The sequence below is a fragment of the Manis pentadactyla genome, chromosome 1 (assembly GCF_030020395.1).
Source record: "Manis pentadactyla isolate mManPen7 chromosome 1, mManPen7.hap1, whole genome shotgun sequence".
NCBI classification, from domain to species: domain Eukaryota; kingdom Metazoa; phylum Chordata; class Mammalia; order Pholidota; family Manidae; genus Manis; species Manis pentadactyla.
The window spans coordinates 109,923,458-109,948,899 of NC_080019.1; the positions used below are offsets into that span (position 1 = coordinate 109,923,458).

At 39.1% G+C, this 25,442-nt stretch overlaps 1 protein-coding gene across 1 annotated transcript; it reads right to left on the reverse strand.

The window, feature by feature from the left end:
* Positions 1–2,794: 2,794 nt before the first annotated feature.
* KCNMB3 (potassium calcium-activated channel subfamily M regulatory beta subunit 3) lies at positions 2,795–23,814 on the reverse strand. The gene is given in 5 exon segments (XM_036926710.2): positions 2,795–3,748; positions 3,750–3,973; positions 5,121–5,319; positions 14,836–15,027; positions 22,775–23,814. Coding segments are annotated over 5 exon segments (924 nt in total). The 5' UTR covers positions 22,918–23,814; the 3' UTR covers positions 2,795–3,582.
* Positions 23,815–25,442: the final 1,628 nt, after the last annotated feature.

The following is a 25,442-nucleotide window of genomic DNA, read 5'->3' on the forward strand; positions in this document are numbered from 1 at the left end:
ACAACCGTAATTTTTGTCATTATGCTAAAAGCCATGTATATTTATAGGTGATTCTTATTTTTGTTAATCATCCTATGTAAACAAAGAGGCAGAAAACCTTCATTGTTTTACATTTTCTCAAAATATCTTTAATAAGACTTAACTCCTTAATTCTAGTATGAATTTCCAAATGTGGTTATCTGTTGATTTCTTAAGAAAAAGCCCCTTAACAGATTTATGTTCCTAAGGGTAGTTGGAGAGCTTGGCCTTCATCTAGTTTCCAGAAGTGTTTTGACTTTGGAATCTAAGTTTCAAATGCAGCTAGTGGTTTCCCTGTGATTCAGTCCTCAGACTTAACTGGGTTAAATAAAATCTAAAAGAACATATCCTTTTGGAATGCAACATAACACTTCAAAATCTTGTGGAATGTGGCACTACCAAAAAAAAACTACTGACCCATCAGCTTGACTTTGGAAACCTCAAAAAGGAGCTCTTACCACCCTTTTCAGTCCCATTTATTGTAGCAAATATATTTTTCTGTATTTTGTCATTCAATGAAATCCCATGGTATACTGCATAAGTTAGGGGAAAAGTGTTTTTAAATGTTCTCATTGATGGCCCAGAAAATATTTGACACAGAAAGATGCATGTGTTTCGTACTGAGAATATAGAATAATACAGTGTCACTACATTTAATGCCTCTTCCCAAGTCTTGCTGTTCCTAGCAAGGAGTTTGGCCTGTGACTGCACTTTCTGTTTGTGCTCACCAGAAACTTGTCAGTGTCTGCTTTGCTTTAACTTTACAGTCTGTAAGATTACGCTGTTTATTTAAAAGAAAAAAATTGTGTTTAAACAATCCTTAATGTATTATAATCTTTAAACAAAAAGTGTGATAATTATATTTTGCCATTTAAGTCAATTTTGAAGACCAGAACCTAAAAGCAAAGTCAGACTAGAAGCAGACTGGTTTTGCTTTCAATTATCATAAACCTTGCAGAAGTCTGAGCTTTTCTTGGACCAGTAATGCACATGGGCATTGATACTGAGTCCTTCTAAGCAATTAACAGCAAATAATTGCTTAAATTTTATTTTCCAAATGGTTTGAGTGACTTTGAATTAACACTGTTCTAAATTGACTGTTCTCCAAGCATAATGTCTCCCTTTCCTGAGATGAACCAAGTAGCCACTATATGAATAGGAAACTGTAGTAATTGAAACACTGTTTTCTCACTTTCACACACTTTAAGTTTAAAATTAGTGGTTTTGAATTTGTTAAGAGGAATATCTCAAGAATTGCATGTTGTTAGATGGGTGTCAAACTAAGAAATGGAACAGAGATGTGCCCTAAGTAATCTACAGAATCTCAATTTGCAGAATGATTTAAAATATGTGCATGCATCTATTTTATTGCAGGGTGGTTTTTGGTATACAAAATAATTTATCACAGTCTTTTAAACAGCATGTTCTTGACCTTAACTGCTTATATGTACCAAGAGAAGGTGGGGAGGGATCCTCTCCTGCAGCTCCCCACCCTAGTCCCTATACCAGCTGTCCAATGAAAGTTACCCAGGCTGAGTTTTTGTTTTAAATTTTTCATAGGAATTGTATATACTTAAAGTGTACAATATGATGATTTGATATACATAGTGAAATTACTACAGTCACGCTAAGTAATGTATCATCTCACGTAGTTACCTTTTGTGTATATGATGGGAGCACCTGAAATCTACTCTTAGGAAATTTCCAGTATTCAATGCAGTTTTATTACTATAGTCATCATGCTGTTTTAGATCTCTAGACTTATTTATCTTATAACAATATTTGTACCCTTTAACAAACATCTCTCCATTTCCCCCACATCCCTATCCCTGGTAATCAGCATCTACTCTCTGCCTCTGTGTTCAGCTTTTTAGAGTCCATATATAAGTGAAATGCAATTTTTTTCCTTTCTGTGTCTGCCTTACTATACTTAACATAATGTTCTCCAGTTTCGTCCATGCTGTTGCAAATGGCAGGATCTTCTTTTTAAAGGCTGAATAATAGTCCATTTTATGGATGTCTACACACACACACATATGTATACATGTGTATATACATAAATATATCACAGTTTCTATGTTCATCTGTTGATAGACACAGGCTGTTGCCACATCTGTGCCATTGTGAATAATGCTGTAGTGAACAAGGGCGTGCAGGTGTCTCCTGGGGATACTGATTTCATTGCCTTTGGGTAGTCACCCAGAAGAGGGATAAAGCTAACTGCATATTGAAACATACCAGAAGATTTTATGTAACATTTTTGAGCCCCTATACTAGGTGCCAGAAACTAAGCTAGGTGTTTCACATACTCTACCTTGTTTATTCCTTAAAATATCCCCATTTTATAGATAAGAGAGAAGTTTGAGCAGTTCAGCTGAATTGCCCAAGGATACATATCTGAAAAGTTGGAATCATGGCTTACAAATTCAAGTAAATCCTACTCTGAGATACATGTTCTTCTCACTATTCCACTAGAAAGAAGAGAAAACAAAATTGTCTATTAGTTATTAATGTTGCTCTAATTATTCAGTTTATTTAATAACTTGTGACTTGAAATTAATTGCTAAAAGGCATTAAGTTGACTTACAAAGTTTCTGTTTTGATTACATCTATATATAAAAGTTGCTTTGAAAGTCTTGTTCTTTCTATTGTCCATGATGTATGAGTTTTTAGAAAAATTTTAAAGACAGTTTGAGACACAATTGATTTTAAGAACAAACTTTTCAACTTATATTCAGCTTAATTTGGAAAGCACTTGTTGGGAGAGTCTTGTGACATTCATTATTGGATAACTATGGTTGATTCACTAGTTAAAGCATGGATACTTGTTGACTGTCCATGTGGGACTTTCTACAATGCAGATTCTCTGAGATGAAAGTTAAATTCCATCCCGTACAGCCTCTCCCTACTTCACAACACATTTTTAATGGCCTCGCACTCCCACCAGAATGTGTACAAGGAATGAAATGAACTTACAGAAAGCAAAATAAACTAGAAAAATGTTGCTGAAAGAAAAAGGGCATGGTATATGGCAAGGTTAAGTACAAATAGCTCTAAACAGTGAATTTTCTAGGCCACTGCTTTCCTTCTTTATCATGAATGGTGAAGGAAAATGGTAAGTCCACATATTCTGAAATTACCAGATTATTATCTTCCTATAGCAAATGAACTGTTCTTCACTAAGAAATTTGAGAAATGTCTTGATATAAAATACAATGCATAGAATTAGGCTGGTTGTTCAGTGCTTAGTAAGCTAAATACCTTCATCATTTATTTCTACATTGACAAGTTTTTAGCTAGAGCTGAAATTAGATAAAGTACAACTACCTTGAGTTCATTTTGCCGTGTGGGAACAAAAAGTGCTTCCTTGGCTCATTTGGGAAGAGATCTGGAGTAGAAAAGATGGTGAATTTGTATGTATTTCTAGAATACATAATGAGGCTTTTAAACATTTTGCTCCCCACATGAAATATACTTAACCTTAATCGCCTCTACATGGTTAGTTTGCAAGCAGACAGTCAGATCCTCAAGTGTAGAAGTGACTGGGATCTGAAGGCCAGGACTTTAATTTGGCCACCATCTTAAGACCTCCCTGCTCCTTCCTCTGCTCTTCGCCACACTCCACAGTTTGGACCGATGCTGTTCCATAGAAGGTGCTTTGGCACCTACCTCATCTCTGACCGCAGTGCTGTACTTTTCACACAGTAGGGACAAGTACTGTGTTAATCTCACCAATCAGGACACCACCTAGCAAAGTCAGTGAAGGCCAACATAAACAGTGGAAGATAGCCATTTGGTCATGCTTTTTTATGAAAATGACATCTTCAGATTGGCTGTCTGAACTGTAGAAGCATGAAAAGGGGGTACCGTTCTTGCGATCGAAGAACTCCTTTATGTCCAGAGCACTGCTGAGTAAATCATTCCAATCTCAGTGGCACTTGGGTGTGTAGAAGCACTAGGAATATGGAGGAGGAAGAGCAATGAGGACACTTCCTAAAACCAATCACTTCAACAATAGTTTTAATTTTGAAATAGCTTCAAACTAAAGCTAATTTATTAGTGGGAAATTTCAATCTCAGAACATGATGAAACCTATTACTATAGCTCATGGGAAAGGGCTGGCCGGAGGGCAGACTGAGGCACTAAGCGGGGATGTAGAAAGGAATTCTTAGAATAAATGCAGAAGAGGCAGGAACCAACTTCACAAGGACCACACTCTTCCCACATGCAGGTCCTCAGATTTCCTGGACAGTAACTCAATGAATCCAGTTATCCATTCAACCAATATTTATTGAGCTCTCTATGTGCTTTAAACACCTATTAATGCTTCTATGGTCTTTGTCTGATTTCCTGTAGTAAAACCTCCCCTAAAGGATAGCATATAGAGAAGGGACCCCACTTGGGCTTTGGTTCTTGGGAGGTAGAACCAGTGGCAAAGAAGGGAGCTCTATCGGCAGGTGACTTTTTCAAAAAAGCTTGAGGTTTATTACCATATTCCCAAGGCATTTAAGGCACTGGGCCAAGGACCTACAAAAATGTTTGAGACCTTAAAAAGTATTACATCCAAAATAGAAAAATCATCAGCTAGATCAGTGCTCAAGTAAACACAACAAAGTGTAACATGTCAACTAATCCAATACAACTCAACTCTTACAGTTGGGAACACGTACACTTTAAATCATATGAGCCAGTTGAGTAATTTATTAAAATCAAGATGATAGTCCTTTAAATTTCTTTGATAAGAAAATTTACTTATTTGATTTAAGGTGCTTTGTGATTACTCTCCAACATTTTGTATATGATGGGGAGTGGGATGTCCAAAAGTAAGACTGCCCACAAATGACTTTGTTTATTGACTCTATTTATTGTCTGTAAATTACACCAATTTGTGAAATTGGAATTCCTCTCCATTCTATATACCCTATTTCCCTCCAAGAATGATTTCAGCTTCATTTATCCTGATTTGACCACCGTCAAAACAGTCACTGGAAGGAAACTGATTTATCCCTAAAGATGGCTCTGGGTACCACACCCTGCCAGGGACAGTCTGGTATCGAGTGGTTGCTGTAATTAAAACTCTGATCACATGAACTCTACCTTACCTTGGAGTTTATCTGGACAGCCTCTTCATTGTAATGTAGGAGAGATTTCTGACCTGAATGGGTGAAGTTCACAAAGACCTGAAGACATGGGTACCTGCCTTGACCTCGGCAGTCCACACCACAGGTGAAAGCACAGTTCATCCAGTCATACAGGACATGCGTGTGGGTGATGGTGCAGTTCAATTTTTCTCTCTGGGTGCTTCAATTGGAAACAATAAATCATCTTCATCTTCTAGAAAATTTAGTTCTATATTTCAAAGGTGGTAAGCAGAAGTATTCATCTGTTTCAAGGTAATATAGGACCATTACAGAAGGACATAATGATTAGGGAGCATGGAAGACATTAAGACAGAAGATAAATAACAGCAAATTGCCAAGTTCCATCTCAATTATGACGTTGGCATATCTCTCAATATACCAGCTCTTACCAACTTACCATGTTCTTGCTGTCAGAAAGTTCCTTGCAGTCAGGAGCTACATCCTATCCATCTTTATTTTCCTCAAAGCCTAAATCACAATGCCTCTCACATAGCAGAGCCTCAGTAAGTGTTGTGCTGAATTAAATTTAAATTGGAAAGCATTCCTTGAGAATCTGTACATGCACTACATATGCAAGTGTCCCAGGTACTGTGAGAAATGGTAGACAAAATTACTGCCCATGAAGATTTGGTGGTGGTGTAGAAGAGAAAGGACTTACATGTATGAAATAATTAAAGAACAAGTCCAAGAAAAACTAAATGAGGGTGAGAGGAAATGCTGTGAGGTATGTCCCCTCCTGCTCACATCTATGTAGGGCCTGGCATTTATTTGCTGATGGCTTAAACACAGGCAGATAGATTAGAAATTCTTAAGTCAGAATATTTGAAAAGCATTGTTTAGCTAAGTTCATACTGCACTCTAAGATCACTGGTCATAAGTAGTAATTTTCTCTATTAATATAACAAACTTAAGACACAGTGCCCCTTACTATAACTTCAAGACCCAGGGCATAAAAATAAAAATCACTGGATGGGACCTAAGAAGAACAAAATGTTTGGCAAGTGAAAATACAAAAGTGGAAAATAAGTTTCTTTCATAGATTTAACTTCACAAAATTACTTTCTACAGTTACTTAAATGAGGCATTTAAAATGAACATTTTAAGTTGTCTGTTTTAGAACTTAAACTCTCCTGGAAGAATTCAAGAAGCTCCGATATGGAGAGCAGGGCATTCTTTCCTATGCACGACAGTCAACTAGAGCCTTTTAGGTGGAACCAATAATGTATTAGGGCAGAAAAGCTGTGCACGTTCTTTGAATAGCATTATGTGTCTATTTGTCTATGAAGAGACAAAAATCTATCATTTGCTTGTGAGATGAGGATTTAAGGGAGTAGGGATAGGTATGAGCTAACCTGACCATCTCTCACGGAGCAAAACTACTCTCCAAGAAGGCAAAAGATCACAAAGCAAGAGCAAGATGAGAATTCACCACTGTTAAGCATTCACTTAATTACTTTAAGCAAACAATTTCCAGAAATGCTTAGAAAAGTAAATTTTAAATATGAACAATAGTTTGGTGTCAGTTTGCAGAAGGCATCCTCAAACTATCTCCAAAATATATCACATTTTTAAAAAATTATCTGACCTGGATACTCTTGATTCAAGATGGCGTGAGAGGTGAGACAGAGAACTCCTCCCAAAATCACCTATATTATGAAAATATAGTTAATACAACTAATCCTAAAAGAGCAGCAGAAAAGAAGGCTAAACTAGACTGCATAGACCTAGAGAACAGAGGAGACCTCATGAAACAGGGTAACATACCAACGACTTGATCTGGTGGGACCTAAGCCTTTTCCCCATCCCAGGTCACTGGCAGAAGGAAGACAAACAGAGCAGGGGGAGAGTTGTGTGCGTAAACTTAGGACTGCTGAACACCCAGCCCTGGAGATCTTCTATGGGAGCACAAACCTACATTGCATGGTGCTCTGGAGATAAGTGGGGTTGGAAAGCTAAGACAGGACGAATACTCTGGCAGACTGAGATTCCAGCCATTTGTGAAGGACAGATATCCACATCCAGCTGCTCTGGGACAAAGGAAAGGCAGGTGGTCTGAGAGGCCTCCTAGCAGTGAGAGGGCTGCTGAAGGGGCAGGTTTTTCATGGAACTTGCTGTGCTGGAGAAGGGATACCTATACAAGGCTGTCTGGGTGTACTCTGCCCAGCAGGTTGGGAACTTTCTGGAGCTTCAGGCGCTCCATCCCCCTGGCTAGCTACTCAGCTCCGAGGCCCCCCACTGTGATATGCAGCATACTGTGCTTTCCGCCTGCCCATCCCACAGTGGCTCACAAACTGGCAGTCCCTGCCCTGGCATCAGGCCAGCCAGAGGGAGGCCCCATCTATGGCAGCTACAGATGCAAAGCACAGAGGCTTACACCTGTGTGCTCAGCGCACTGGTTCTAACAGTGGAGACAGGCACTCCAGGTGGGAAGCAGAAAACAGCTGTTTCCTCCCCCCAGGCACCAGGACCCCTCCCCTGCAACCCCCGACATCACTCCAGGGGCTGAGCAGCTCCAGAGACTAGAGCTTCTGGGCACTAGAGGGCACCACATACAAATACGAAATGTGAAAGGAACCTAGTTCAAACAAAAATCTCACACACACCAGAAAAAGGACCAAATGAAGTGGAACTCACCAGTCTTCCTGAAAGAGAGTTCAAAATAAAAATCATAAGCTCATGGAGGTACAGAAAAATATTCAAGAACTCAGGGACAAATTTAGGATGGAGATTCAATCATTAAGAAATTCCATATCTGAAATGAAACATACAATGAAGGGATTTAAAAGCAGATTAGATGTAGCAGAAAAGATGGTAAATGGAATAGAAATTAGAGAAAGGGAATACTAAGAAGCTGAGGCACAGGGAGATAGAAGGATCTCTAAGAATGAAAGAATATTGAGAGAACTGTGTGACAAATCAAAACAGAACAAATATAGGGGTACCAGAAGAAGAAGAGAAAGAGAAAGGGATAGAAAGTATCTTTGAGGAGGTAGTTGCTGAAAACTTCCCCAATCTGGGGAAGGAGATATTCTCTCAGGCCATGAAGGTGCACAGATCTCCCAACACAAGGGACCCAAGGAAGACAATACCAAGACATACAATAATTAAAATGGCAAAGATCAAGGACAAGGACAGACTTTAAAAGCAGCTAGAGAGAGAAAAAAGATCACATACAAAGGAAAACCCATCAGGTTATAATCAGACTTCTCAACAGAAACCTTACAGGCCAGAAGGGAGTGGCATGATATATTTAATGCAATGAAACAGATGGGCCTCGAACCAAGAATACTCTATCTAGCAAGATTATCATTTAAATTTGAAGGAGGGATTAAGCAATTTTCAGATAAGCAAAAGCTGAGAGAATTTACTTCCCACAAACCACCTCCAGTGCATTTTGGAGGGACTGCTATAGATGGAAGTATTCCTAAGGCTACATAACTGCCACCAGGGAAAATAAAGCCACAGCAGAGTAAAATAATTAATTACTAAGCAGATGCAAAATCAAACCAGCTACCCCCAAAGTCAATCAAGGGATAGACAAAGAGTACAGAACATGATACCTAATATATAAAGAATGGAGGAGGAAGGAAAAAAAAAAAAACACCTTTAGGTTGTCTTTGTAATAGCATACTAAGTGAGTTAAATTAGACTGTTAGATAATAAGGGAATTACCCTTGAACCTTTGGTAACCACAAATCTAAAGCCTGCAATGGCAATAAGTACATACTTATCAATAATTACCCTAAACATAAATGGCCTGAATGCACCAATTGAAAGACATAGAGACACTGAAAGGATTAAAAAACAAAAAACAATACCCATCTCTATGCTGCCTACAAGAGACTCACTTTAAACCCAAAGACATACACAGAGTTAAAGTAAAGGGGTGGAAAAAGATATTTCATGCAACTAATAGGGAGAAAAAAGCAGGAGTTGCAGGACTTGTATCAGACAAAATAGAATTCAAAACAAAGGAAGTCACAAGAGAGAAAGAAGAACATTACATAATGATAAAGGGATCAGTCCAATAAGAGGATACAACCATTATAAATAACTGCACCAAACACAGGATCACCTACATATGTGAAACAAATACTAACAGAATTAAAGGGGGAAAAAGAATATAATGCATTCATTTTAGGAGATTTCAACACACCACTCACTCCAACAGACATATCAACCAGACAGAAAATAAGTAAGGAGACAGAGACACTGAACGATGTATTAGAACAATGTGGTAAATGGATTTAATGGACATCTACAGAACACTCCGTCCAAAAGTAACAGAATACACATTCTTCTCAAATGCACATGGAACATTTTCAAGAATAGATCATATACTAGGCCACAAAAAGAGCCTCAGTAAATTAAAAAAATTGAAATTGTACCAACCAGCTTCTCAGATCACATGGGTATAAAACTAGAAATAAATTATACAAAGAAAATGAAAAAACCCACAAACACATGGAGGCTTAACAACATGCTCCTAAATAATCAATGGATCAATGACCAAATAAAAACAGAGATCAAGCAATATATGGAGACAAATGACAACAATAATTCAACACCGCAAAATCTGTGAGACACAGCGAAGGCTGTGCCTTAAGGGAAGGATATTGCAGTACAGGCCTACCTCAGGAAAAAAGAACAATCCCATATGAGCAGTCTAAACTCACAATTAATGAAACTAGAAAAACACAAAATAAGGAAACTAGAAAAAGAAGAACAAAGGAGGCCCAAAGTCAGTAGAAGGAGGAACATAATAAAGGTTAGAGCATAAATAAATAAAATTGAGAAGAATAAAACAATAAAAAGAATCAATGAAAGCAGGAGCTGGTTCTTTGAGAAAATAAATGAAATAGATAAACCCCTAGCCAGACTTATCAAGAAAAAAAAAGAGAGTCTACACACATAAGCAGAATCAGAAATGAGAAAGGAAAAATCACTACGGACACCACAGAAATACAAATAATTATTAGAGAATACTATGAAAAAGTATATGCTAACAAACTGGATAACCTAGAAGAAATGGACGACTTTCTAGAAAAATACAACCTTCCAAGGCTGACCAAGGAAGAAAGAGAAAATGTGAACAGACCAATTACCAGCAATGAAAATGAACTGGTGATCCAAAACCTACCTAAGAACAACTCCGCTAGACCAGATGGCTAAACTCACAATTAATGAAACTAAAAAAAGAAGAACAAATGAGGCTGAAAGTCAGTAGAAGCAGGGACATAATAAAGATTACAGCAGAAATAAATAAAATTGAGAAGAATAAAACAACAGAAAGAATCAATGAAAGCAGGAGCAGGTTCTTTGGGAAAATAAAACAGATAAACCCCTAGCCAGACTTATCAAGAAAAAAAGAGCGTCTCCAAACATAAATGGAATCAGAAATGAGAAAGGAAAAATCACTATGGACACCACAGAAATACAAAGAATTATAAGAGAATACTATGAAAAATTATATGCTAACAAACTGGATAACCTAGAAGAAATGGACACTTTGTAGAAAAATACAACCTTCCAAGGCTGACCCAGAAAGAAACAGAAAATCTGAACAGACCAATTACCAGCAATGAAACTGAATTGGTGATTGAAAAACTACCTAAGAACACACCCGTGGACCAGAAGGTTTCACTGTTGAATTTTATCAAACATTTCAGTAAGACCTAATACCCATCATCCTTAAAGTTTTCCAAAAAATAGAAGAGGGAGGAGTACTCCAAAACTCATTCTATGAGGCTAGCATCACTCTAATACAAAAACCAGACAAAGACACCATAAAAAAAGAAAATTACAGACCAATATCCCTGATAAACATGGATGCACAAATACTCAACAAAACATTAGCAAACCGAATTCAAAAATACATCAAAAAGATCATCCATCATGATCAAGTGGGATTCATCCCAGGGATGGAAGGATGGTACAACATTCAAAAATCCATCAACATCATCCACTACATCAACAAAAAGAAGGACAAAAACCACACGATCATCTCCATAGATGCTGAAAAAGCATTCAACAGAATTCAACATCCATTCATGATAAAAACTCTCAACAAAAAGGGTATAGAGGGCAAGTACCCCAACATAATAAAGGCCATATATGACAAACCCACAGCCAACATCATACTTAAAAGCCAGAAGCTGAAAGCCTTTCCTTTAAGATTGGGAACAAGAAAAGGATGTTCACTCTCTTCACTTGTATTCAAAATAGTTCTGGAGGTCCTCACCATCGCAATCAGAAAACACAAAGAAATAAAAGGCATCCAGATTGGTAAAAAGGAAGTTAAACTGTCCCTGTTTGCAGATGATATGATATTGTACATAAAAAACCCTAAAGAATCCACTCCAAAACTACTAGATCTACTATCTGAATTCAGCAATGTTGCAGGATACAAAATTAATACACAGAAATATGTTGCATTCCTATACACTAAAGACAAACTAGCAGAAAGAGAAATCAGGAAAACAATTGCATCAAAAAGAATAAAATACCTAGGAATAAACCTAACCAAGGAAGTGAAAGACCTATACTCTGAAAACTACAAGACGCTCATGAGAGATATTAAAGAAGATATCAATAAATGGAAACACATCCCATATTCATAGATAGGAAGGATTAATATTGTCAAAGTGGCCATCCTGCCTAAAGCAATCTACAAATTCAATGCAATCCCTATCAAAATACCAACAGCATTCTTCAACAAACTAGAGCAAATAGTTCTAAAATTCATATGGAACCACAAAAGACCCCAAATAGCCAAAGCAATCCTGAGAAGGAAGAATAAAGCAGGGGGGATTATGTTCCCCAACTTCAAGCTCTACTACAAAGCCACAGTAATCAAGACAATCTTGTACTGGCACAAGAACAGACCCATAGGGCAATGAAACAGAATAGAGAGCCCAGGTATAAAACCAAGCATACATGGTCAATTAATATATGATAAAGGTGCCATGGATATACAATGGGAAAATGACAGCCTCTTCAACAACTGGTGTTGGCAAAACTGGACAGCTACATGCAAGAGAATGAAACTGGATTATTGTCTAACCCCACAAAAAAGTAAACTCAAAATGGATCAAAGACCTGAATGTCAGTCATGAAACCATAAAACTCTTAAGAGAAAACATAGGCAAAAATCTCTTGAATGTAAACATGAGCAACTTTTTCCTGAATGTATCTCCTCAGGCAAGGGAAACAAAATCAGAAATGAACAAATGGCAAGATGTCATGCTAAAAAGCTTCTGTACAGCGAAGGACACCATCAGCAGAACAAAAGGGCATCCTACAGTATGGGAGAATATATTTATAAATGACATATCTGACAAGGGGTTAACATCCAAAATATATAAAGAACTCACATGCCTCAGCACACAAAAAGCAAATAACCATATTAAAAAATGGGTGGAGGATATGAAGAGACAATTCTCCGAAGAAGAAAGTCAGATGGCAAACAGGCACATGAAAAGATGCTCCATATTGCTATTTATCAGGGACATGCAAATTAATACCACATGAGATATCACCTCACACCAGTTAGGATGGCCAGCATCAAAAAGAACAACAAATGCTGGTGAGGATGCAGAGACAGGAGAACCCTCCTACACTGCTGGTGGGAAAGTAAAATAGTTCAACCATTGTGGAAAGCAGTATGGAGGTTCTTCAAAAAACTCAAAATAGAAATACCATTTGACCCAGGAATTCCACTCCTAGGAATTTACCCTAAGAATGCAGGATCCCAGTTTTGAAAAGACATACACACCCCTATGTTTATCACAGCACTATTTTCAGTAGCCCAGAAATGAAAGCAACCTAAGTGTCCATCAGTAGATGAACGGATAAAGATGTGGTAATTATACACAATGGAATATTATTCAGCCATAAGAAGAAAACAAATCCTACCATTTGCAACAACATGGATGGGGCTAGAGGGTATTATGCTCAGTGAAGTAAGCCAGGCGGAGAAAGACAAGTGATTTCACTCATATGTGGAGTATAAGAACAAAGCAAAAACTGAAGGTACAAAACAGCAGCAGACTCACAGAACCCAAGAATGGACTAACAGTTATCAAAGGGAAAGGGACTGGGGAGGGTGGGTGTGAAGGGAGGGAGAAGAGGAATAAGGGGCATTACGATTAGCACAAATAACGTAGGTGGGGTCTAGGGGGAAGGCAGTATAGCACAGAGAAGACAAGTAGTGACTCTACAGCATCTTACTTTGCTGATGGACAGTGACTGTAATGGTGTATGTGGTGGGGACTTGATAATGGGGGGAATCTAGTAACCACAGTGTTGCTCATGTGATTGTATATTAATGATACCAAAATAAATAAATATAATCTGACCTGGATCGACGTGCGTGCAACACACACACACTCAGCTTATATAGATACGTGTAATGAATGCAAATGGATTTATATACATATATAAACTGGAGTCACAGGAAAAGGGAGGTAGGATGCTGGAATGAATGTAAGAGTGGGGTACAGATGTGTAACCTACAGTCTATAAGGATCCTTTAGTGTTATGAGGACTAGGTCATAAGTCTGGCTCAGTTTCTTAGTAGCCAAAACAATGAAGGAAACACAAGCATATATGATTCCTGATACCCATTGGAAAAATGTAAGCTGCTTGATCAGGAACAGAACAGATTCCCCTAGATGCTAATATCAGAGAAAATTCCACAGGCATCCTTCTAATAGGGCTGGTGACCTCCACGTTATTGCCCCACAAACCTAGGAATGGCAGAAGATAAGTCTGATAAATAGCAAAAGCAGGCTACCCGTTTCCTTTTCTAGGATGCTTTTTCATCACTGAACTCCTGGGCCTCGTCCCAATTCCCCCAGGCCTTCTGTTGCTCTTTGACTAACCAAAGAAAACGTGTTCCTTGCCCTCTCCCTACCCAGAACTGCCCTCCCCCAAAGTACCCCACGTTGTGTGAGCCAGCCTCCAAAATGAAACAGCCCCTTCCCTCCCCTAATCCCCCTCATAGCAGCAAACTTCACTGAAGTATTAGGAGGCAATGAGGCTAATGTCAGAATGACAGGCAGGTTTTTACTGATTAGGTAACCTTGGGCAAGTTATTTGACTTTCCTGAGTCTCAGCAATCTCATTTATAAAATGAAAATGAAAATAATAAAATCGTTATGCTTCTATCATGGGTTTTGTATAATTTAAATAGAATAGAATATGTATATCCAGCATATACTATAACTTGAATAAGTAGTAACTATTATTACATGTACTTAATAAGGAAACTAAAAGAAAAGCAAGGAAACTAATATTTATTGAGCAACTACTCTGTGCCAGATAAACTCGAAAAACTCAAAAAACTTTTATTGTGCTCACGTAGAGGTTTAAATTAACCCTTCCCTGGGATAGCTCCTTGTTAAAAGCAGGATTTATTACCTGCATGAATATCTAACGTGGATTAGCTATTGGGAGCATCTTAGAGACTGAGGGAGGTGAGGAGCAGTAAAGGAGCACCTTATACCTTCTTCCTGCTTCCCTCTCCACACCCAGTGCCACCCAGCTTTGAGAGGAGCAGCTGCTTCTATCTTATCTGTCCTTGTCAACAAGGCTGGAGAAACCAAAGCCGCCCCTTCTCTACCATTGTGCCTGGGGCTGAATTGGAAATTCTGAGCTTTCTTTCTCTGTTTCTTACCTGAGCACGAAAGGCTTTAGTATGGTCATGCCAAGCAGGAAGAACATCAGGACCGAGAAGCCCATCATCGTGAACCCTAGCAGCATGGCGCGGTCCTCTCCCGCACTGGATGGCAGCTTCCTGGGCCCATTGGGTGAGTCTCTGACATGGCAGTCTGGATTTTTCTTCCTCTCTGGGGCAGCAAAGGCTGTCCTTGGGGGGAAGAAAATATGTCAATAAGCTCATAAAGAAATGGGAACATTACCCATGGTGGGTGGAGGGATGATCCACCTGAGAGAGCAGATTCAATGCAACACAATAAAGCCCCACCTTCAGGCTTCATGAAAAGTCCTTCTAAACAACCTAAAATGTGTTATAAAATTTTTTTTAATGTAACAAGCAATACTAAGGAATATTGCCTGGTAGAAATCTTTAGAGATCTGTTTAATTAATGTCTAAAAAAGAATTACCTATAAATTCTTTTCATTTGTCTTATGTAAATAAGGATTATGAACACACTTATCTGTCAGGGGTCCTGCACATTTGTCCTGAAAATATCTTTTCCGTTCTTTTATGAATTCCATATGGAAAGAATGACTCAAAGAGTTCAGATTTGGAATTAACAACATCCTGAAATTGTAGGATTCAACTTGTTCTTTCATACCCAGCTGTTGGAACAGCAGCATGTCTACTGTAGGGCTTTCTGCCCACAGCCAAGCCTCTCGGATGCAGAGTGACAATGGCTTCGCGGCTGCCTTCACTCTCCCCTCACTGCACATCTCCTCTCTGTCCACCCTCAGCTCTGCATGAATGGCCCTACATGCTTCTCTCCCTCCTGCTGCTGTGCTCCAGAAAAGGATGTGATAAATTCTTCCATGAAGGGGTATCCAGTGAACAGTGAAGTCCAACACAAAGGCCACTAACTGGTGACCCACAGACAGCATACAGCCCACAGAAGTGTTTTGTTTGGACTTCTCTGGTTTTCTTTAAATGTGGAATTAGCTGTTAACACCTTAAAAATAAAGAAATTTCTCATAAAAAATGATGATTTCTGACTTTTGAAAAAAATCTCAAGTGCACATTCCTTCTTATGAACAGATGGCCAAGCTGAGTAGAGACCACTGCTGCGCATTGATGTGTGCTCTCCAATTTGCCTCAGTCCCACCACTTCCCATGGTCAGTGTCACTGACTTGCTGTTCCCTGTTCAATAGTCATTTGAATCCAGAGGTGTTTCCATTTTAAGAGGCTTAACAAACTCTTAAGCCAAACAAATGCAGCTATAATGGTGGAAACTCAAGCTTCATCAAGCTGCATAAAAATCTTATTAAATTTTGAAGCCAAACAAAAATCCTATCAATGGAATTTCTTGTTTTCTTCCAAAAGCATATTTTATACTTTATCCCATATCCTTCACCCTTACTCTCCTTACATCCTTTCCTCCCTGGCAACATGAAGAGAGTGAAGGGAATGTTCCAGATAGTCCAGGATGTTCCAGAAGCCTTCACTGGGAAGCACTGACCTCAGAAGATAGCAGTGCTCCCTGGTTAATACTCTTTGGGAATCAAGGACCTGGTTTAGGAATTTGTAGTCCCCTTTTTATTTTTACTCTCCTTGATATTTTATCTAGGAGATATCTAGGATATTTTATCTATTTAACTCTATCATCCCACCCTCAAAGAATGGGCAGGAAAAAAGCATTTTAATGAAAATGGAACCAGTACATTTTACTGTTTCTCAACAAATATGATAGCTTAAGAAAAGAATTTTAGCTCTAAAGTAGGTTTGAATATTTTTTAGGTTCCAATACTCAACACCCTGTATTTTCTCTTGTGTTCTGAAACTGAACTTTAGTTGCTTTGTATCATAAGGTATCCTGGTGGTTAACTGTAAAATATCCATGGAATCCATGTGTAAAGAGGCTTATTAGGTCTTTCCAGCATTTTCCATATATTAATTTAATATCCTTTTCTGGAGCACAGCAGCAAGAGGGAGAGAAGAATGTAGGGCCATTCATGCAGAGCTGAGGGTGGACAGAGAGGAGATGGGCAGTAAGGGGAGAGTGAAGGCAGCTGCAAAGCCATTGTCACCCTGCATCTGAGGAGCTTGACTGTGGGCAGAAAGCTCTATGGTAAATATGCTGCCTTTTCAACAGCTGGGTATGAAAGAACAAGTTGAATCCTACTATTTGTATGATAAATAAAATGTATGATATGCAAACCTCAGTGGGCACTTGCAATCCACACAGGGATACCCCTTGTTCACCCAGCCCTGGTGGCTAAGGGAATTGGCATTCCTGAGTTCCATGGAAATGTAACAATTGGAAATATAGTTCTTGGCACCCCTCTCCCCACCCCGCTTCCCTCATCTCAGAGCCCTGCTCAGACAGAATACTGAAACACAAATCTAGTCTTTCTGTGGAAAGGCCTATTTACTTAGCTTGAAGCTTCAGCCTCAGAGACAGGCTTCAGGTTTCCCACACATCTAGAGTCTAAAGAAGTGCTCCTAGGGAATATAACCAGGGAGACACCATCCTTGTGCACCCCCTTGGCATCACTACAGCTCTATAAGACCTCCCAGAAAGGAGCTTGTACCTTTGTGTGGAGCCCAATATTTGCAACTGTCACCTAAGAGAAACCTCCAGACCAAAAAGTCTGGAGGCCAGTGGGGATTTACACCCATTGTGACCCCACAGGACTATATTTACTTGCATATTTTAACAGCTGCTGCCTGACGGTCTGGCTTCCAAACAGCCTGAAACTAGATGTCAAATGAGATTTCTCCCCTTGGATCACTGACAGGTCTTGGCACACCACTAACAGCTGAGTCATATCAAGAATGAATCAGGTAATTTAGGTAATTACAAAGGTTCAAGAGACAACCAAGAGCTAGGGCAAGGTTGAACAAGAGAGATTATCACCTACACAGGCCACTCCTTCAAGACTGAGACAGCGAGTTGTTTGGCCTAATACACAGAAACAAATACAGACAGTCAAGCAAAATGAGGAGACAGAGAAATATGTTCCAAATGAAAGAACAAGACAAAAACTTATAAAAAGACCCGTGATAAGGAGATAAGTACTTGATAAAAAATTCAGTTATAATGGTCAAAAAGATGCTCACCAAATTCAGGAGAAAAATAAATGAGCACAGTGAGAACTTCAACAAAGAGACAGGAAATATAAGAAAGTACCAACAGAAGTCACAGAATTGAAAAATATACATGAGCTGAAAAACACATTAGAGGTGTACAACAGCAGACTGGGTAAACCAGAAAGATCAGTGAGCTGGAAGATAAAGCAATGGAACTCATCCAAATAGCAGCAAAATGAGAATTTAAAAAAAAGGAAAATAAGGGACTTACAGAACAAGATCAAGTGAAATAACATTTGCATTATAGGGGTCCCAGAAGGAGAAGAAAGAAAGGGGCAGAAAACTTATTGGAAGAAATAATGGATGAAACCTTCCCTAATCTGTGGAAGGAAACAGACATCCAGTTCCAGAAAATAGAGAGTTCCAGACAAGATGAACCCAAAGAGGTTCACACCAAGACACCTTATAATTAAAATGTCAAAAGTTAAAGAGAGAATCTTAAAGTAGCAGGAGAAAAACAGGTTGTTACATCCAAGGGAGACCCCATAAGATGCTCAGCTGATTTCTCAGCAGAAGCTTCCCAGGCCAGAAGGGAGTAGCAGGATATACTCAAAGTGCTGAAAGGAATAAACATCCAATCAAGAATATTCTACCTAGCAAGGTTATCATGCAGAATCAAGGGAGAGGTAATGAGTTCCCAGACAAGCAAAAGTTCAAGGAATTCATCACCCCCAAACTGGCTTACAAGAAATATTAAAGGAACTTTTTTAAGCTGAGGAGAAATAGCACTAATTAATAAGAAAACATATGAAAGTAAAAATCTCACTGGAAAAGATAAATATATAGAAAGGCAGTGGATTAATCACTAATAAAGCTAGTAGGAAAGTTAGAAGACAAAAGCAGTAATAACTAAAACTACAATAACTAGTTAAATGATAGAGAAAATAAAAAGATGTAAAAGTGACATCAAAAAACATAAAACATGGGGGAAGGGAGTAAAAATGTAGAGTTTTGAAATGTGTTGAAATAAGTTGCTGCCAACTTAAAGTAGACTATTCCATCCATAGGATGTTATACTGGTGAACCTCATGGTAATCACAAAGCAAAAACTTAGCATAAATACAGAAAAGGTAGCGGGAAAGGAACCTAAACACAACCCTAAAGAAAGTCATAAAACCAAAAGGAAAGAAAGAGGAACTATTATCTTTTAAAAGATTATAAAATTCCACAACTGATGAAGACCTAGTCCACAGATTCTAGAAACCCAGTGAGATAAAAAGAAACCCACACCTAGCCACAGCACAAAGATATTACACAGACACCAAGACAAGAGAAAATCTTAAAAACAGTCAGGAAAAGACAGATTAACTTTAAAGGAATTACAAGCTGAGCACTTACTTTTCTATAACAAGGATGGAAGCTGGGAGACAGGAATATTGTCAATATGTAGAGAGAAAATAACTACAGAACTCAATACCCAGCAAAAATCTCGCAAGACTAAGTATGAAATAAAGACATTTGAGACACACACAAAACTGAGTTTCCCATCAATGGACCCTCACTAAAGGAAAGGTCAAGTATGTACTTCAGGCAGAGGGAAAATAATCCAGAGGGAAGAGCTGAGATTTAACCAAAAGGGAAGAGCAATTACAGGGGTAAATAGGTAAGTAAAGATACTGACCTCATGAAATACAATAATAATTAAATTTAAATGATTTTTAAATTTTAAAAATGATTATTATGTCTTTAGGGTTTAAAAGTAAAGATAAATATATGACAAGAGCATATAACTTAAAGGAGATGACAGTGTTAGTATGTTCTAAATGACTGATGTTTTATGAGGGGAAGAAAAAGACATTGATTTCTCTTTGATAAAGTTCAGGGCTCTTGCTAAAATTTCTGGAGTATCCACCAAAAGAGTACAAATAGGTGTTATCACTTCCAAACTAGTAAAGGGAGAAAGAATGGAAGGAGGAAAAAATCAATACAAAAGAAAGCAAGGAAGAACAAAATTCATGGAAAAGACGGACAAATAGAAGGCACAAAAACATGATAGAAAAGTCCAAGTACATCAGTAATTATAATAAATCTAAATGGATTAAGTGATTAGTTTAAAACATAAAGATTGCCAGACTGGATTTAAACATATATATTCTTACAAAAAAATGCATCTAAAATACATACAGAAAGGTTGAAATTTGTCAGGCAAAGTTCAGTGAAAAGCAACTCAAATGAACCTTACAGTTAAAAAGCTTTATCAGAAGTAAAGAAGATAAGATTGATTAAAGATTTGAATCACCTGGAAGAACTAATAATACAAATTAATATGTATCTAGTAAGCATTGCCCCACCGACAGAATTAGACAGAGAAATAAATAAAATCAGTATGAAATTATGAGATATTTTTACATATTCCCTTAGTATTTGATAGCTCACCCAGACAAATCAGTAAGGAAATAGATCTGAGCAAAGCAATTATCAATCTTAATCTAGATGATAATGTAGAATACCGTCTCCTACAGAATGTATATTCTTCTCAAACATATATGGAACATTTATGAGCCCTAACCACAAACTGAGCCATAAAGAAAGCCTCAACAAATGTCAAAGGATTCATAAAACTAATATACTTTTTATATGCTCATTTTACTAAACTTGGAAAATACAGAAAAGTCTTGAGAAGAGGAAAAAAATCACCCACAATTCTACCAATTAGAGATACTTTTCACTTTGGGGGCTCTCTCTCTCCTCTGTATTGTTTTAAATAGAATGAGATCACATTGGATATAGTTTTGTTTTTGTTTCTGTTTCTTCTTCACTTAACATAATAAACACTTTCCCATGTAATTAACGACTCTTTGTAACAATTCTTTCTATTGACTACATAATATTCCACAATAGATATTCATAATTTCCTTAAACATTTCTTTATTATTGAATATTAAGTTGTTTCTAGTTTTCTGAGACCATAAATATCCCTGTAATCAACTGTGTGGTATGTATAAGCACCTTTCATGCAAGGATCTTAAAGCACTTAAGAATGGTCTAAATTTTTCTCTCCAGCCAGTAAAGTGAGTGAACAGTATTTTTATTCCTTTTTGCCAGCAGTACATCTCCACTTCTAACTACTGTGTCACCTGGAGATGTTTTATTCATAGTCAAGGCAGTACCTACGCCCTTCTCTCTCTCACCCTGCAGACAGATCTGAGTTTCCCACCAGCTACAGGCACCTTCTGGCTTAGCCTGAGGCAAACTCAGTTTCAGAGAGGTCGAACATGTTCTTCTGGGTGTGATCCACTCAGAAGCCAGCAGCCTCTCCCTCCAACTTGTGCAAGTGTTCCTGAAAAAGATGCTGCTGTGCATCAAAGCTTGAAAATTTATCTGACGTTTGTTTCACATGAGTACATGATTTCTAAGCATAGGGATGTTAAATTAATACTTTCTTGTAATTTGTGTTGCAGAAATTTGGGTAATTATTTTCACCCTTCTATTCTTTAATTGCAAAATTATTTAACAACTTCTTTTGAAATAGCAAATGAAGCTAAGTAACGTCAACATGGTTCATCAAGTTGAGCGAGAGGAAAGAGCAGTAATCCAATTGTGCATTTCAGAAATGAAAACAGGATACTGTATTGCTTTGGGGAGGACACGACTGCTCTTAAATCTAGTTATTTATGTTATGAGCAAGGCATTAAAACTTGTTCCTTTGCATGTTTGTCATTTGATCTTCTGCCATGCAGTGACGCACTTTGTTTTTTCACAAAAGCATTACTGCGTTTCTAGGAGAGCAGTGTTTTTGCCTCTGTGTCTTTCCTCTTTAGTCTGTCTGTTCCTTCCTCCTCCAGCCCCCCACCTCCACCCAGACTCCTCTCTCTCACTCTTCTTTAATCTCTCTCTCTCTCAATACCCGTGAGCACCCTTAAGGGATGACGGAAGTGGGTGATGTGGTGACCACTGTGACCTTACTGTTTCCACTTTCTCAGCTTCCAACTCCACGTGAACCATTAACAAATCATCCGGGTGTCCAGACAGAGTGTGTGAACTTGGCTGCGAAATGTCCCCCTTCCTGGACTAAGCTGGCAAGGTGATCTAATTTTGCTCTCTAGTCAGTGACCTTCAGGCATTGCTCTTCTCTCAATTTGGTGCGCACTTCTGACTGCCCCACTTCCCCAAACCCACGGGCATGCAGAAGGAGTGCAACTTCACTTAAGGCTCTCTGCCCCTCTGCTTTGCATTCCCCTGGGGAGAAAAGAGGTCCTCAAGACAGCCTATGTCACTTTCCCCCTTAAGGAGTAGAGGTAGATGGTTAGTAACAATGGCTAAAATGTAGAGAGAGTATAATGAAATAGTAGTGATGAGAATAGTACCTGGAGTGTAGGCATGGTTTACCCCCATTCCCCTGACAAGCGGGTCAGGCAGAGAGAGGTTAAGTGGCCTGCCCAGAGTAGGTTAAAGTGGTGGAGCGGGGATCTGAGCCCCCACTGTGACTCAGGCCCAACCATGCTTCACCAGTGGGACTTAGTGCTGGTGGTAACTTCCTCATTACTTCATTCAATGGAGGGAGAGTTATTGATCAAATATATGCTGGGCCATGTTCTAGTGCTGGGGGCGAGAGGTGACTTTCCAACGGTGCCTGGTCTCCAAGAACTTGCAACCTAGAGGAGAAAGCCAACAAAAAAGGATGCAGGCCCCGGTGCTGGCGCTGCTCGGGGAGCCTCTAGGGTCCCCCCAGGAGGCATGGCAAGTGGGCACCCTCAGAGCATGAAGTCCAAACTCGACCCCCAAACTCACTGTGGCCACTTTTTTTCTAGACACTTGTTCAGAGAGATGCCCTCTCACCCAGGCTAAAAGAAGCGGACGGTGACTTACCTCCCCTGGCGCCGCCGGCCGCCCTGGAGTGTAATTTGGACCGGGATGCTGAACGGCTGCATGAGACCAGGGGGCTGGGCAAAATGGACTCCTTTACCTGAGTCATACCCTCTGAGGGCACAAGAAGGGTGAGGCATAAGCATCAACGTAAGTGGGGTCCCAGAGGGAGCCACCAGTCCCGGGTGCGGGCAGCATCAGGAGCCCGCGCGCCTCCAGATCCGCCACCTGGTGAGGCGCAGCTCCGCTTTCCCGGAGAGGCGGCAAGTGCGGCGGGTCAGCTCAGGTGGCTCTGCAGATTCCTGCAAGGCGGAGCAGTCAGTCCTAGACCCTCAGGAAAATGCTGCGGGGCTCTCTGCAGCCAGACCTTCAACCCCGGACCGCCCAGCGCCCGCGCAGCCCGATCACCTGCGTTCCCCTTCAGCGGCTGGTGCATCGCCACGGAGACCTAAACGCTTGTGGAAAGTTCTGAGGCCCAAGGGACCGTATATAATTGGTGAGGGACGTCCTCAGTTCAAGGTTTATAAAGAGAGGAAATGTTTTGCTCTGGCCACGTTTCCTTTTTCATAAATTGTCTGTTAGAGCCCAAGCTTAGAAAATGGATTTACCTGGTTAATTGCATGTTCTGATTAAGAGAATTAGTTTTTAACCATGTGTGATTTCCTAAATCTTCAAGGGACATAAAATAATTTACATTAAAACTACAAAAGTGGTTTATATAAAAAAATAAGTCAGATACTATTTCATCTTTCTTTGATAACCTAAGACATTTGGGGAATCTTTCAATATGCCCAAATCAGAAACATCAGTTACCATGATACAGTAGCTTATTGAAATGTGGATGATAGAATGTCAGACAGACCACCTAACATTTTCCAAAATATTGGTATGAACAAGAACATGAGCATAATCTCATCTGTAAACATTTGTGTATATACAGCATATTAACTGTTACTTGTAGCCATTTTAATATTGTTTAATGAAAAATATACATTTATACATTTCTGTTCTGTGTTATTTTTCTATTAGAGTTGTAGACCAGGTCTTTTGTAAACAATTTGTTTTTCATGAACTGATGCAATTTGGAATAAAAATTGACAGCAAACAGAGTTATTTTCCTCTGCCTCCTACTTGTAAGTTAGCCTTGTAAATATATAGTAACTTTTCTTTTCAGATTTAGATGTGCCAAAAATTCCCTTGCAATTTAGTATGTACCTCTTTCTGAAGATGTGACTAACTTGCTGCTATTTTTGTGTGTTTGATTCCATCTCAGACATGTGATAATTTTTGAGCCTGTGAGCCCCCTACTTGATGCCCAGAATTTGCACCTGCCTTTTCTGGGGCTTCCCCATCATTACTCTTCTGATTCTAGTTCCATTAATGTGAAAATACTCAAGCACAATCTTAAAAATTCATCTTAAGAGGATATGAAGACAGTTACGTCAAATTACTTTCAGTCTCAATTTAAGAGTTCTGAGAGGCCCAGACAGATTTATTTTGTGTTCTAGACAAGTCTGGGCCTGGATGTGTCTTAGGCAAAGCTGTCACAGTTGGCCATTGGAGATTCATCTCACACCCAGCCTGTGCTTTGTTTTTCTTCCTTCTGAAATAGAGCCAAGGTGACCTGTAAGGAGTAACATAACCTATTGCCTTTGATTTTCCTCCTGATGCTCCTTCACTTGGTAACTGACTTGCCTTTCTGTCCACTGATCCCAGACCACTCCCCTTGAGTCCTACAGCAAGTCGCTTACACACACGTACTCCACTCAAGCCTCACAGCCTGCCTCTCAAGAACCTACAGTTGTCAGAATTTCAGTCTCAGTGTGTCTATTCAGGAACATAAGCTGTGTTAAAAGGAGTACGGTGGTAAGAAGCCCAGGTACATGTTCCTTCACTGAACACCAGGATCTCTGATCTCCACTCTGGGCTCCCTAGACCCTCCCTGAGCTCCTAACTCACGCCTCTCCTTCAGGGTTGCTGGAGATAACTTTCTGCTGCACAAGACATCAGCCATCAGTCAACTGTGAAGCCCACCATGAGGGTGAGTCCCCTCTCTCTGGGCCAGAGGCTTTGGGTACTGGCTTTATACTCCAGCTTTATAACCCTCTTCCCTGGTTTTTCTCAGTGAAGGGGGAGTAAATAAAACTCAGTGTGAGTTGTTTAAGTATAGTGAAACTTAATTAGTGCCCATAAACTGTTGGGAGATCTGGAGATGAAAGGGAATGTTATTGCAAAATACTGGCATGATGGGGTCCTGGCTCCAGAGTCCATAGTCATTTTCTTTTGCATTTAACAGATGCTTTACACAAGGGGAAAAAGAACCACCTCTCCTTTCACTATGCTAGAGAGACCACTTCCTCTTTCTTTTTCACATTCTCTCAGTTACACACTGCCCATTACAACTAAGAATTCTTTTGTACTGAAATTCCCCATGTTCATGAGAACTATATCTCTTTTCAAATTTAGAGACACACAAACCCTTTACAACAACCTAAAAACCATTTACCAACAGTCTATGTGCTTGTATGTCTCTGTGTATTTGTGTGTAGGAAAAAAATAAACCTTTCTCTGAACTATCCTCTCAGTATGAATAGTTTTGCTGATTATAAGTAACAATTTAAACTGTCAAAAGTAAAGTCATGTCTGATCTTACATTCTCTTGTCAGGAAAA